At 40.1% G+C, this 13085-nt stretch overlaps 1 protein-coding gene across 2 annotated transcripts; it reads left to right on the top strand.

The window, feature by feature from the left end:
- Positions 1-5378: 5378 nt before the first annotated feature.
- Positions 5379-11072, top strand: KLHL9 (kelch like family member 9). Of its 2 annotated transcripts, none has more exons than XM_042912930.1 (2): positions 5379-5458; positions 6506-11072. In XM_042912930.1, exon 2 carries the CDS (start codon positions 7355-7357, stop codon positions 9206-9208), a length of 1854 nt encoding a protein of 617 aa, XP_042768864.1. In that variant the 5' UTR covers positions 5379-5458; positions 6506-7354; the 3' UTR covers positions 9209-11072. The 2 variants fall into 2 exon arrangements, with proteins under 2 accessions (XP_042768864.1, XP_042768865.1); XM_042912931.1 differs by having other exon boundaries at positions 5396-5458; positions 6510-11072.
- The last annotated feature ends 2013 nt before the right edge of the window (positions 11073-13085 follow it).

The raw sequence follows: 13085 nt of genomic DNA, 5'->3' as shown, positions 1-13085 counted from the left end.
TGAAGCATGAGCCAAAACCAAGAGTTGGACACTCAACCAACTGAGCCACCCAGGCACCATACTAGGTGTTTTATCTTAATCACAAGGTTCTGTGTTTCACTCATAGCAACATACTTTTCGCTTGGGGAATCTACCAAGAAACATTTAATGCAAGGACAAATAGAAGGTTTCAGTGCATTTTAATTAGGTGCTGTCATAGTGAACAGCAGGTAACAGTCATGAGAGTCATTCGTCAATACCCACTCTGAGATGAATCAAGTAAAGTCCTCTCCTTCAAGGGGCTCTCATCTTCCAGGAACAGGACACAACAAAAGAGGAATATAGGGTAATTAGTGCCGTAAAAACAGCCATGCAGCAACCGTAGGCATTCAGCGTTGTGAGTTAAGAACTCTGCCAAGGGATTAGTCTTCAGGGTTCAGTGAAGATGTGATAATTAGCTGGGCTTTTCACCAGGGGTGACTAGGAAGTTTCCAGACAAACCTGGAGCAGGACTGCTCTCTTTTACTACTGTGTCAGAGTTAGAAAGGGATGTTGCAATCCTGATGCAAAGTTTTGATGAATAGATTTTCCTAATTATAAAGTCAAGAGATCGGGTATAAAAAATGAATTTGTGAAACTGGAAATTTACTATTAACTGAGAAATTTAATGCACCATCAAATATGAGATTGTCCTCAAAATACCTTTGCAGTTTTTACCCTCAGATTTTCAGGCCGTACCCACCTCCTAGCGTCAGACAGTACGAGGAGCGGGTCATTAATCAGGGGCCCTGAGTTTGCACACCAGGTTGGAGAAAGGAAACATTTTGCACCCTCTTGCTCTCACTATAGCTGCCTCAGGCCCAAAAGTGCCAGGCCCTGCTTAAAGGTGAAGACTCATCTTCTGTAATGAAAGCTATGGCATGAGGCTTATTCCTAATATGAGGATCAATTTCTGCTAGGAAAGAGCCTCTTATCAGTTCCAGAGGAAAATTCCCCCCAAAGAGGCACATCTACACAGACCAGAAAAGCCTGCCCTCCACAGACTTGGTGTCTGGCCCTGTCGTACTTGGCCATCGCGGGCTCTTCCTGCCAGAGCTTTATTAGCCCACACAGTGACTGCATCCTGCTTTCTGTTTCCTTTGAACTACATGGGCTGGCTGCCCTCATTCTTCAAACGTATTCGACGTAAAAAAGGAAGACTTCTCTTACATATGTTTTTTTACAAAATCTGGAAATATCATTCAACTATTTCTTTGTGTTCATCTGGGAAACCTTTCAGCCAGAAACCACAACAGAACAGGGAGCTGCTGTACTGAAAGGGCAGTGTGAGGAAGGGGAGCACGGGAGGAGGGCTCCCCGGTAATTGACGAGCTGAATGAAGAAGGAAACTTGTGTGAAAATGGAGGTAAGGGAATAATAGATCCAGGAAAGGAGGGAGAGGTATCAGGTGCTGGAATCAGCAAAAGAATCAGGTACATCTTCCCCATCCTGGGCTAGGAGCCTCCTCCCAATTTCAGATACTGATGTAAGACGCTGACTGTGCTGACTGCACAGAAATCAAACACGTCTTTGATGCGATGCCCGCTTATTTTCTTCAGGTTTATTGCTAGAACTCAGCTGACTTGTCAGCTATCAAGAGAGAGATGGCATAGTTTCAAACCAGTTTATAGGAAAAGACATGTAATGGAGAAAATGAAGAAAATAGCTACCACTTATTAAGTGCTAACCCCAAGGAAGGGGTGGCTAAGAGCCTTTAAATGTACTTATGTCAGCTCTACAAATATTTTTTACTCCATTTTCCATTTGAGAAAACCACAACTTGGGAAGCTGAGTAGTTTCTGAGCAGAAGGGGTGTTCCATGCAGAACCCTGCATAGAATCTGCAAGTTGAATCTCCCCTAGTGAGTTATGGGTGATTCTTTACGTTGGATTTCTGGTTTTTTAATCGATTTTTTTTTTACTTGAAAAATTACTCTTTCTCTTTTTCCTTGGGCTTCTCTTTTTAGTGGTTACATTTGTACTTTCTGATGCTTTAATCTATTCTTTGTTCCCTACCTTAGATTTTTGTGAAAGGGAAATTCGCTAATGAAGCTTCATTTGCCCATCTGGTGAAGGAAGTTTCTCAGAATTTTATATTCACTGCAGGATGGTTATGGTAACATTATAAAATTTCATGATTTTTTTTTAAATTTTTTTAACGTTTTATTTATTTTTGAGACAGAGAGAGACAGAGCATGAACAGGGGAGGGGCAGAGAGAGGGGGAGACACAGAATGGAAGCAGGCTCCAGGCTCTGAGCCATCAGCCCAGAGCCCGACGCGGGGCTCGAACTCACGGACCGCGAGATCGTGACCTGAGCTGAAGTCGGACGCTCAACTGACTGAGCCACCCAGGCGCCCCTAAAATTTCATGATTTTTATAAGACCCATGCTGACCTCTGTAGAACAATTCAGAAGTTAATCAGGAAAGATAACCAAGCAAAAATATCGAAGAATAGAACAGGAAACATTTTTACATATCTAGCTTTACCAGACAAGGAATTGGATTATAATACAGTTACAACACATGTAAACATGGTGACAGTAAGGGAACTCAGGTGGCCAGAACAATGAAGAAAACAATCCCAGATATGGTCATATTATCAGTAGTAATTAAGTTTAGAATTAGATGTTAATACAGAAGAAAAGAGCTTTCCAGTAAATGGTAATGGGATAAATGCCTGGCAATCTAGACACATTGATTTAGATGCTCCTCTCAAATCATAGATAAAAATAAACAAAATTCTAATGGAATATAGAAAAAAATGTGAAGGGGGGCACCTGGGTGGCTCAGTTGGTTGAGCATCTGACCCTTGATTTCAGCTCAGGTCATGATCTCGAGGTTCCTGAGTTCGCCTCGCATCGGGCTCCACAAGGATGGTGCAGAGCCTGCTTGGGATTCTCTCTCTTCCCTCTCTCTCTGCCTCTCTCTCTTCTCTGACCCTCCCCCACTTGTGCACACGTGTGGTCTCTCCCAAAATAAATAGACTTCAAAAAAAAAAAAAAAAAAAGAAGAAGAAAGAAATGTGAAGTATTTAAAACATAAATGGGAACTGATAATTCATAAGATCTATGGAGGAATGAGGACGGAGAGTACTGGTGTTCTACACATTCAACACACCGGCACTCAGAGAAAATATAAAGAAAATGGGCTGTTATTTGTAAATATGAAACTGACAAAGAGGTACATTATAGGACTGTAGCCACAATCTTCATGAGGTTTATACCCACTTTTCAGAAGTAAGGATATATAAAAACAAAATTCATCAGGACAGTACAAAACTAGTTAATGTCGTAAAATGAAACCCAAATAAAGAGAACTAAAACTAGCAAACAAAGCAAATGAAAGAACATTCTAGCCCACGAGTACGTAAACATGATTGAACAGTGATGCCTGACATTTTAGCCTATTAAATAAGCAATTATTTAAAAGAAATAAAATATTGATTTTATACGCTTGGTGCCACTACACCCATTCCTGAAACTCTATCCCCCAAAATGTTTGTAAAAAGGTTGCACCTGATTTTGAAAAATTTTTAATTTATCTTTTTATTATCCCAATTTTTTTCCTTTCAGGTCCTTCCCTATTTCTCTTCTTTCCTTCACAGATAAACCTTCTCAAGAAAAGTTTCTATCCACTCTGTCTCCAATACCTCTTATCTTATTTACCCTCAGTCAATAGTTTCTATCCACTCTGTCTCCAATACCTCTTATCTTATTTACCCTCAGTCAATACACTCTGATCTGGATTCTGGGGCACGAATTCTGCCAAACCTCACTTTCCCTGAAGACAAGACATCACCTTTTGACATATCTCTTGCCTTAAACACCTCTCATCACCCTTGTCTCCTGCTTGTCCTCCTATTGTGCTGCCTCCATTCCAGTGTCGTTCTCAGGCTCCTTATTCTCTTCCCCCATGAAATTGTGAAGGTCCCTACGGTTCAATTTGTGGTAGGCTTTCTATTTTCTATGTCTAAAAGACCTCATTCATTCCTTAGCATTTAGGGACCAGGTATACTTCAGCTCCCAAGTTAACATTTCTAGCCATAGCACTCTGCAAATTCTAGAACTGTGCAACAGATATCAGGGCTTAGTATTTTTGCATCCTCCAGTTTCTGGTGATAGATGCTACTTTTCTTTTGCTTTCTGTGTTAGTCTATAATGTAGTTGAAATTAATTAACTGATTGCTTAAGACTTTCATGTTTCCTTCCAACAAAAAGGAAAAGTTCCAAGAGGGATGGCACTTGGTTTTCTTTATTCAGCTTTTTATCTTGAAGGCAGGCATAGCGCCTATGATTTAGAGACTTAAGTATTACATGTAGTTTGGATGAAATGAATGGATGAACTGTACCTTTAATTAAGCTACAAAAACAGTCTTGGTATTTATTTACTAAAAATAAACCAATACAAAAAGATTTGAAAGTAAAACTTTAAACAGAACAAAGAGAATAATTTAAAAATATAAAGGTGACCACTGTATAACTAATATAATGTACAGGTGAGCATAACAGCATACAAGCAAAAATATTGAAAACAATAAATATAATAAAAAAGGTAAGTACATGAATAAAGTCATTTATGATGGGCTGGTGCCTCCTATGAACTGGGTGTTTTGACTTTATAGTTGCTTAATACTATCAATAAATGTGACACATTTGATTTATTTCATGATGAAATCTTTCAAAATGACTAAACATGTGGGAGTATGATGAAGTGTATCTGTCCATAGTAATTGTTTTTACTAAATGTTCATTTATGTATTTTGAGGCGGGGGGAGTGCATGTGAGATCTGGGGAGGGGCAGAGAGAAAGAGAGAATCCCAAGCAGGCTCTGTGCTGTCAGCAGACAACCGGACACAGGGATTGATCTCATGAACCTTGAGATCATGACCTAAGCTGAAATCAAGAGTCCTGACGCTTATCCAATTGAGCCACCCAAGCACCTCCATACTAATTGTTTTATTAAGAGCACAGGTCTGGGGCACCTGGGTGGCACAGTTGGTTAAGAGACCCACTCTTGATTTCAGCTCAGGTCATGATCCCAGGGTCATGGAATCGAGCCCCACATTGGGTTCTGCGCTGTGTGTGGAGCCTGCTTAAAGATTCTTTCTCTCTCCCTCTGCCCCTCTACCCTACTAGCTCTCTCCTCTTTCTCTAAATAAATAAACAAACAAATAAAAGAGCATAGGTCTGTTTCCTTAGCTCTTAATCATTCTTGCAAACTTGATAATAAAGAGATCTCATCATTTCTTGCTCTGACAGCTGTCAAAATAGTAGCTCTATTCTTCCTTTTTCAGATAGAGACTGATTCCTTAGAAGTCCTTCTTCACAGCCAGTATGGAGTCTTCATTGCTCAGGGGAGTCTTTCTATCACCAACTCCTGCACCAAGCAGGTTTCCAAGACTTCCCAATGCTGATGAAGTCCAGTAAAGAATATTTTCAGGTCAGTCTCAATCCAACCAACCTCTTATGCTGAACATGTTTAAGATATGCTGGAGCATCTGGTGGAGGCCACTGGCAGTCTGAACCCTCTGGAACTTGCTGCCATCTACTGAAACAAAAGAAAACGATTGGAACCAGCTAACTGTCCATCAGTAGGGGATTGGTTAAATAATTTATGATACAACCATTTATAGGGAAACAATATAAAGTTCTCTATTTACAAATATGGGAAGATCTCCAAGTGAAAAAAAAAGTAGGTGCAGAACAGTGACTATAGGTTGCTATCTTTTACATGAAAATAGAGTATAATAAAATGTTATATTCTTACTAGTTCGCATATGCATAAAGAAACTAGACAGATTTAAAAGACATGAATCCCTTCAGACTGTGGAAAGTGTTGGAAGAAATTGTGTCACAATGTACATTTATTCATATGCCAAAATTTAAGTTTACTACGAAAGAAATTCAAGTTAATAAAAATATTCATAAAGGGAAAAATAAATAGAGGGGAAATGCACAAACATTGCTGGTGACCACATTTTGGGAACATTTTTACATGTCTTGAGTCCCATCCTTAGGATTTATCCAAAAACGGGGGAAAGTTTTGTGCCTAGATTTTATAAGTTTATTAGAGACTATAAAAGAATGAAGTACAAGAAGTTATATATATTCAGGAGCAAATAATGGGCAAAGGAAACTATAGTATGTATATTCATTGGAAAGTTGTATAGCCACGTAAAGATGTGTGAGCGGGAAACAATTACTGATGATGGAATTGCATTTTGAGGACAAAATTTAGGCTACGTTATTCACATAGCGGGGTCACAGTTTGGTTACTGAGAGACACACGATGTATGTTTCAAGTCATTAGTAATTTGAAAATATGAACCCAAGTTATAATTGAGGTGTTATTATGTTGTGCCGGATAGAAATCACAGCTAACGTGCTTTATTGGGGCACAGTGTTAAGCATCTTCCTCCTCCGCCCTCTCTACTGCCCCATTTCTTTTCAATTCATACAAAAGCCGCATTTCATTGTTATTCCAAAGGCAGAAGCCAGGAAGTACAAATCTTAAAGAAAAAGTACGAATTGAGGAGGAGAGCTCGGAGGCCGCGACACGTTTATACCACACGCGCAGCGTAACATACCTGCACCCGTTCCGGCCCATTGAATCCCACCCCCGCAGCGACCCCGAGAGGCCCTGCTCGCGCCCACACCACACCCCTCCTCCTCCCCAACCCCCGCCCTTTGCGTCTCCCCCGTCCTTCCTCCCCATCCCCCATACGTCCGCCCACTGACGAGGTCGGACGGCTGCGCAGCCGCAGTAGCTGCCGCGGCCGCTCCTAGCCCTGGGGATCCTGGGACGAGGCCTTTCCGGAAGGAGCGGCTCGGCGTCCGGGGCTAGGCCCTTGTTCCAGGCCCGGGCTCAAGCCAGGCCCTCGTTCCAGGCCCTCGTCCTAACACCGCTCTCCGTAGCCGCCGCGACGCTCTGGTGACAGCGGAGGGCGCCGCGGGCCGCTCGCTGAGGTGGCCGGCCTCGCCGCCAAGCGAGCCGCAGTACGTGGCGGCGCCTCCCCCTTGGCCCGGAGCGGAACTGCTGGAGGAGCGGCAGCGCAGGCCGGACGGACCAGGTGAACCGGGTCACTTAACAGCTTTCTGGTGATGAATCATCTGCATGATAGTCAGATTTGAGGTCCACAGCCCTTTGTGGTCCTGCTATCGGACAGTTTTCAGTGGATGACTGACTGGTGTGATCTGAGGGGTGCCGCAGGGACTGCTTGCCCTTGATAAGGAAAGCGAGCTCCCCGGCTCTTTGGACAGCCTCGTTTCCTTGAAAGCTTTCAGATTATAACTTCTTTCTCCGGCACAGATCTGTGCAAAAGGAAGGCTTTCACACATGAAAGTGTCTCTTGGTAACGGCGAAATGGGCGTCTCCGCCCATTTGCAGCCTTGCAAGGCAGGAACCACACGTTTTTTTACCAGCAATACTCACAGTTCGGTGGTATTGCAAGGCTTTGATCAGCTTAGAATAGAAGGATTGCTTTGCGATGTGACACTGGTACCGGGTGATGGAGATGAAATCTTCCCCGTTCACAGAGCTATGATGGCGTCTGCTAGCGATTATTTCAAAGCTATGTTCACGGGTGGAATGAAAGAACAAGATCTAATGTGCATTAAGCTTCATGGGGTGAACAAGGTTGGTCTGAAGAAAATAATTGATTTTATTTATACTGCAAAACTTTCTCTTAATATGGACAACCTTCAGGACACTCTTGAAGCTGCCAGCTTTTTACAAATCTTACCTGTTTTGGACTTCTGTAAAGTATTTCTTATTTCGGGAGTCTCTTTAGATAACTGCGTTGAAGTTGGACGAATTGCTAACACCTACAATCTCATAGAAGTGGATAAGTATGTCAATAATTTCATCCTGAAGAATTTTCCTGCATTATTGAGTACTGGAGAGTTTCTAAAACTCCCTTTTGAACGGCTTGCCTTTGTGCTTTCCAGTAATAGTCTTAAGCACTGTACTGAACTTGAGCTCTTCAAGGCTGCCTGTCGCTGGCTAAGGTTGGAAGATCCTCGGATGGATTATGCTGCAAAATTAATGAAGAATATTCGATTTCCGTTGATGACACCACAGGATCTCATCAATTACGTGCAGACAGTAGATTTCATGAGAACAGACAATACCTGTGTGAATTTGCTTTTAGAAGCTAGCAATTACCAAATGATGCCATACATGCAGCCAGTGATGCAGTCAGATAGAACTGCCATTCGATCTGACTCGACGCACTTGGTCACATTAGGAGGAGTTTTGAGGCAGCAGCTGGTTGTCAGTAAAGAACTGCGGATGTATGACGAAAGGGCACAAGAATGGAGATCTTTAGCCCCCATGGATGCTCCTCGTTACCAGCATGGTATTGCTGTCATTGGAAACTTTCTTTATGTAGTTGGTGGTCAAAGTAATTATGACACGAAAGGAAAGACTGCTGTCGATACAGTTTTCAGATTTGATCCTCGGTATAACAAATGGATGCAGGTTGCATCTTTAAACGAAAAGCGCACATTCTTCCACTTGAGTGCTCTCAAGGGACATTTATATGCTGTTGGTGGGCGCAGTGCAGCTGGTGAGCTGGCCACAGTAGAATGTTACAACCCAAGGATGAATGAGTGGAGCTATGTTGCAAAGATGAGTGAACCGCACTATGGCCATGCCGGAACAGTGTATGGAGGCTTAATGTATATTTCAGGAGGAATTACTCATGACACTTTCCAAAATGAGCTTATGTGTTTTGACCCAGATACAGACAAATGGGCACAGAAGGCTCCAATGACTACAGTCAGAGGTCTGCACTGCATGTGTACAGTTGGAGACAAGCTCTATGTCATTGGTGGCAATCACTTCAGAGGAACAAGCGATTATGATGATGTTCTAAGCTGTGAATACTATTCACCAACCCTGGACCAGTGGACTCCAATTGCTGCTATGTTAAGAGGTCAAAGTGATGTTGGAGTTGCCGTCTTTGAAAATAAAATCTATGTTGTAGGTGGATATTCTTGGAATAATCGTTGTATGGTAGAAATTGTCCAGAAATACGACCCAGAGAAGGATGAGTGGCATAAAGTTTTTGACCTTCCAGAGTCTCTTGGTGGCATTCGAGCTTGTACTCTCACAGTTTTTCCACCTGAGGAAAACCCTGGGTCACCTTCTAGAGAATCACCTCTTTCAGCACCTTCAGATCATTCTTAGGACTAAAATGTAATACCTTTACAGCGCATCATGGATGATCTCACACTTCCCCTTCAGTTGTTATCTTCTTACAGCGATTGGTACAGTTAATTAGATAAGTGGTAACTGATGTTATTTGTATTGTTTGGCTTAGTGTGTTTATCATATGGTTAACAAATGTATTGTGAAAATGTATTCAACATAGCCAGCTGTTTTAACAGATGTAAGAAGATAGGTAACGAACTGTTTTAGATGTCTTTGTGGTGTTGTGTAAGTTAAATTGTAGGTGATCGTAGTAAATGTGTAACTGTGTTCATTATGCTTCAAAGTGGAGAGTTTTCATCTTTGACTTCAAAACATCAAAGGGAGGCTGCCTGCTCTAACCTAAAATAAAAGGTCGCCAAATATTATTACCTACGTCCCTTTTTTCATATAGTTTTTGACATCGTTGCCAATTCACCAGATCGTGTGAGTGCATTCAGAATACGTGAAGTTTCTTAGAAATAAACAGTAAAGCCCTAAGCCAGGGTTTTGTATTTCTCTCTGGAGAGGGAAAGGGAGAGAGAAAATATAAGGTCGTGTGCGCACACACACGCATACATACATGTGTATATACATTCGTATGTCCACACATAGGCACATCTGATTTTTAAGTTGATACTTCATCTGTAGGGAAATTGTTTTTAAATTAATTTTTTGTTCTACCTAGCAGCTATTTATATTCAAATGGGAATTCAGTACCAGAGAATAAGTGTCTGTAGAGTCATACTAAATTGAGACAGATAAGGGCTACAACATATTAAATTGACCACCAAATTTGTCATTTGACTAAATTGTCACTTCAGATGAAACTTCTTTTACTTCTTCTGCTTGTGAATTCTGTGGAGTTGCTTTTATACAGGTTATTTAGCAAAGTTCAGGTTTCTGAGAATTGGTTTAGCTGAGTAAATGTAAGCTGTGCTATTTTCTACCTTTTTATTCGGTAAAACTTACATGAAGACAGCTGAGAAAGGAATATGCTGAACAAAACTATAGGATTTTAAGTTCGGTTTCCCAACTCAGTCATTCTAACATGATCATTTGATTTGGGGTGGTTGCTCCAGCTTTGTGTGATCTGCCTCAAGGCTGTGATTTGAGCAGGAGAGATACAGTCAGTTCTGCGTCGAATCAGAATAATGTCCTTTTGGCTATGTCTAAAGAACAGGACCAACTTCAGATTCCCTAAGAAGCCAGCTACAGAAAGCTTAGGACTCTGCTGTCTTTCAGGCAGTACTAAAGTCCATGTTCAGCCTTTAAAATACCAAGGGCATCCCACCGGGTTGCGAATCACATGGGGAGATCCTAGTGAGACTTTTTCAGCAAAAGGAGTCCTCTTTATGTAGTGAGTGATTCTGGAGAGGTACTTTCCTAGAATAATTGCCTACCTGAAGAAAAAATTTACATATGTACTTTGACATACATATGAATATGTATATCCCTACACTTGGGAAGTTGTCATAGTATAAACCAGGAACAATCTTTTTATTGACAATCCCATAATAAAACTCAGGAACCAAGACAAGAGGAATTGGCTTCCAGGGATCTGAACCTTACTGCCCATACAAGTGTTGATTCATTTTAATGCTTTTTATGATTTCTGCATTGGCAGAAAATTTCATACTTTCTATGTTTTTTTAAATGACTAATTTTTTATTACTAAAAGTAGCACATTGAGTACATTTAGAAAATAGAAAAAGTAGAAATTGATGTAAACTTTGTGCATTGAATAAGCAAGAAATGGCATCCCAATCATTTCTTTATTAATAAGGTTAAATATTTGTGCGGTTTCTTTTGAGTAGCTGTGTTTCCTGTGTTTGAATGTTCATGTCTTTTACCCTTGTGATGATACCTATTGGAGTTGCTTTGTTTTTTCATACCAAGTTATAGGCTCTCTATATAATAAATGTAATTTAACTGGCATTTGCTTGCATCGATTTCATTTTCTCAATCTATTACAGTTTTACAAAGGCAGGGCCATTTAGTTAATTTTTGAGGTAAAATTTGTCCATCCTTTTGCATTTTGACCTTTTAGGGATAATTCTGCTATAGTTCCTTTATTATTTTTTTTTTTAATTTATGTTTATTTTTTAAGTAGGCTTCACACCCAGCCTGGGGCTTGAACTCACAACCCAGAGATTAAGAGTTGCGTACTCTTACCAACTGAGCCAGCCAGGCATCCCTCCTTTATTTTTTACCTAGTATTGATGTATGAGTCTTTTGGCGCTAATTCTGACAGGCTGAGATGGTATTGCCCTGATTGCCTTCTAGAAGCACAAGCTTTTCTCTTTGCCTTGTTGAAAAAAGGTTTCTGCCTTCTGTTACCTTTGACTCTGTTGCTTTGTAATTAGCTAAATGTTGCCTAACTGCTCCCCCTATTTCCCCTGCCTGCAGCCTCACACACTCCACCTCTCATCCTTTCACTTTATAATTTTCTGCAGTTGATCTCTCTCTTGGCAATCATAAAATAGCTGACTGATGCTATTCAAATACTACTAATTACATCCGGAATTCCTTGCTTATAAAGAAAACTTCAGTAGCTTTGAAATGATTGGAGCTGATTTTTTTTTTTTACAGAAAAGATGAAAAAAGGATAAACTCCAAGTACATTAAACATTTCTTCACATTTCTTATTTTCATTTTTCTAAGTTTAAAAATTATATTTTTATGATTATAGAAGTATTATAGAAGCATTATAGAAAGTATAGGAAAATAAAAGTGAAAAGTATAAATTATCAATGATTCCATATGTCAATGGTAATTTCTGTTAATATTGGGTATATTGTGCATATACACATGTACAGACATCAAATATTTTTCAAATCTGCCAGACCCTAACCTAAAATCTGGATGGTAAGAGGAAATAAATTCAACTTTCAAAGACACGCTGCTATCATGACTTTTTCTCTAGGTTTTACAAAATGTATAAAATAGTAAATAATGTGCTTTTTTCCTAATTATCAAATACATGTGCATTAAGAAAAACATTCTATTTTTACTCAGGCAAATCCATACTTCTATTTTTCCCTTCTTGTCAACAGAATTCCTGTAGTTTACCTGCAAACCAAACACATTCAATCATGTTCAAATTTTTCTGGTTTGTAATTAAAATTACCTGGTTTTGATTATAAAGACCCAACTATGCTCCTGCAGAACATTTCATTCAAAACTACAGAAATCTGTCAAAAGCAGTGAAACCAATGTCCTATCCCCAGCTCACCCGTTTAAGGAACTGAAAGACCCTGGGATAAGTAAGCTCTCAAAGCTTGAGTTTCCCCTTTAGTATGTGAAATTAGGGTGGGTGTTAATAATTGTATCTCTATCAGAATTATAAGTAGAAAATGTTACAAAGTGATTAGCATAAGATGTGCACAGAGAAGCATTTAGTAAACGATAGTGGGTATAATAAAATTGGCATCATTTTGCATCACAATTTTTTACTTCAGTTTTATCTTAATGATTAAAAAAAATTTTTTTTAATGTTTATTTATTTTTGAGACAGAGAGAGACAGGGCATGAATGGGGGCGGGGCAGAGAGAGAGGGAGACACAGAATCTGAAACAGGCTCCAGGCTCTGAGCTGTCAGCACAGGGCCCGACGTGGGGCTCGGACTCACAGACCATGAGACCATGACCTGAGCCAAAGTCAGCTGCTTAACCGACTGAGCCACCCAGGTGCCCCTTATCTTACTGATTTTTATAGGTTATTTTCTTAGAAAGTATTAAATGCCTGTACAATTTTCCACTCACGAATGTACCTTCATATATTTTCCATTTCCCAATAAGTGTATATTTAAATATCTACCTTATGTTTTCACCATTATAAATTGAGCAAGATTTTATATTCCTACATAAAATTTTGT

This window comes from Panthera leo, chromosome D4 (assembly GCF_018350215.1).
Source record: "Panthera leo isolate Ple1 chromosome D4, P.leo_Ple1_pat1.1, whole genome shotgun sequence".
In the NCBI taxonomy this organism is placed as follows: Eukaryota; Metazoa; Chordata; class Mammalia; order Carnivora; family Felidae; genus Panthera; species Panthera leo.
The sequence above is the reverse complement of the archived record's forward strand: the minus strand, read 5'-3'. Positions and strand labels throughout refer to the sequence as shown.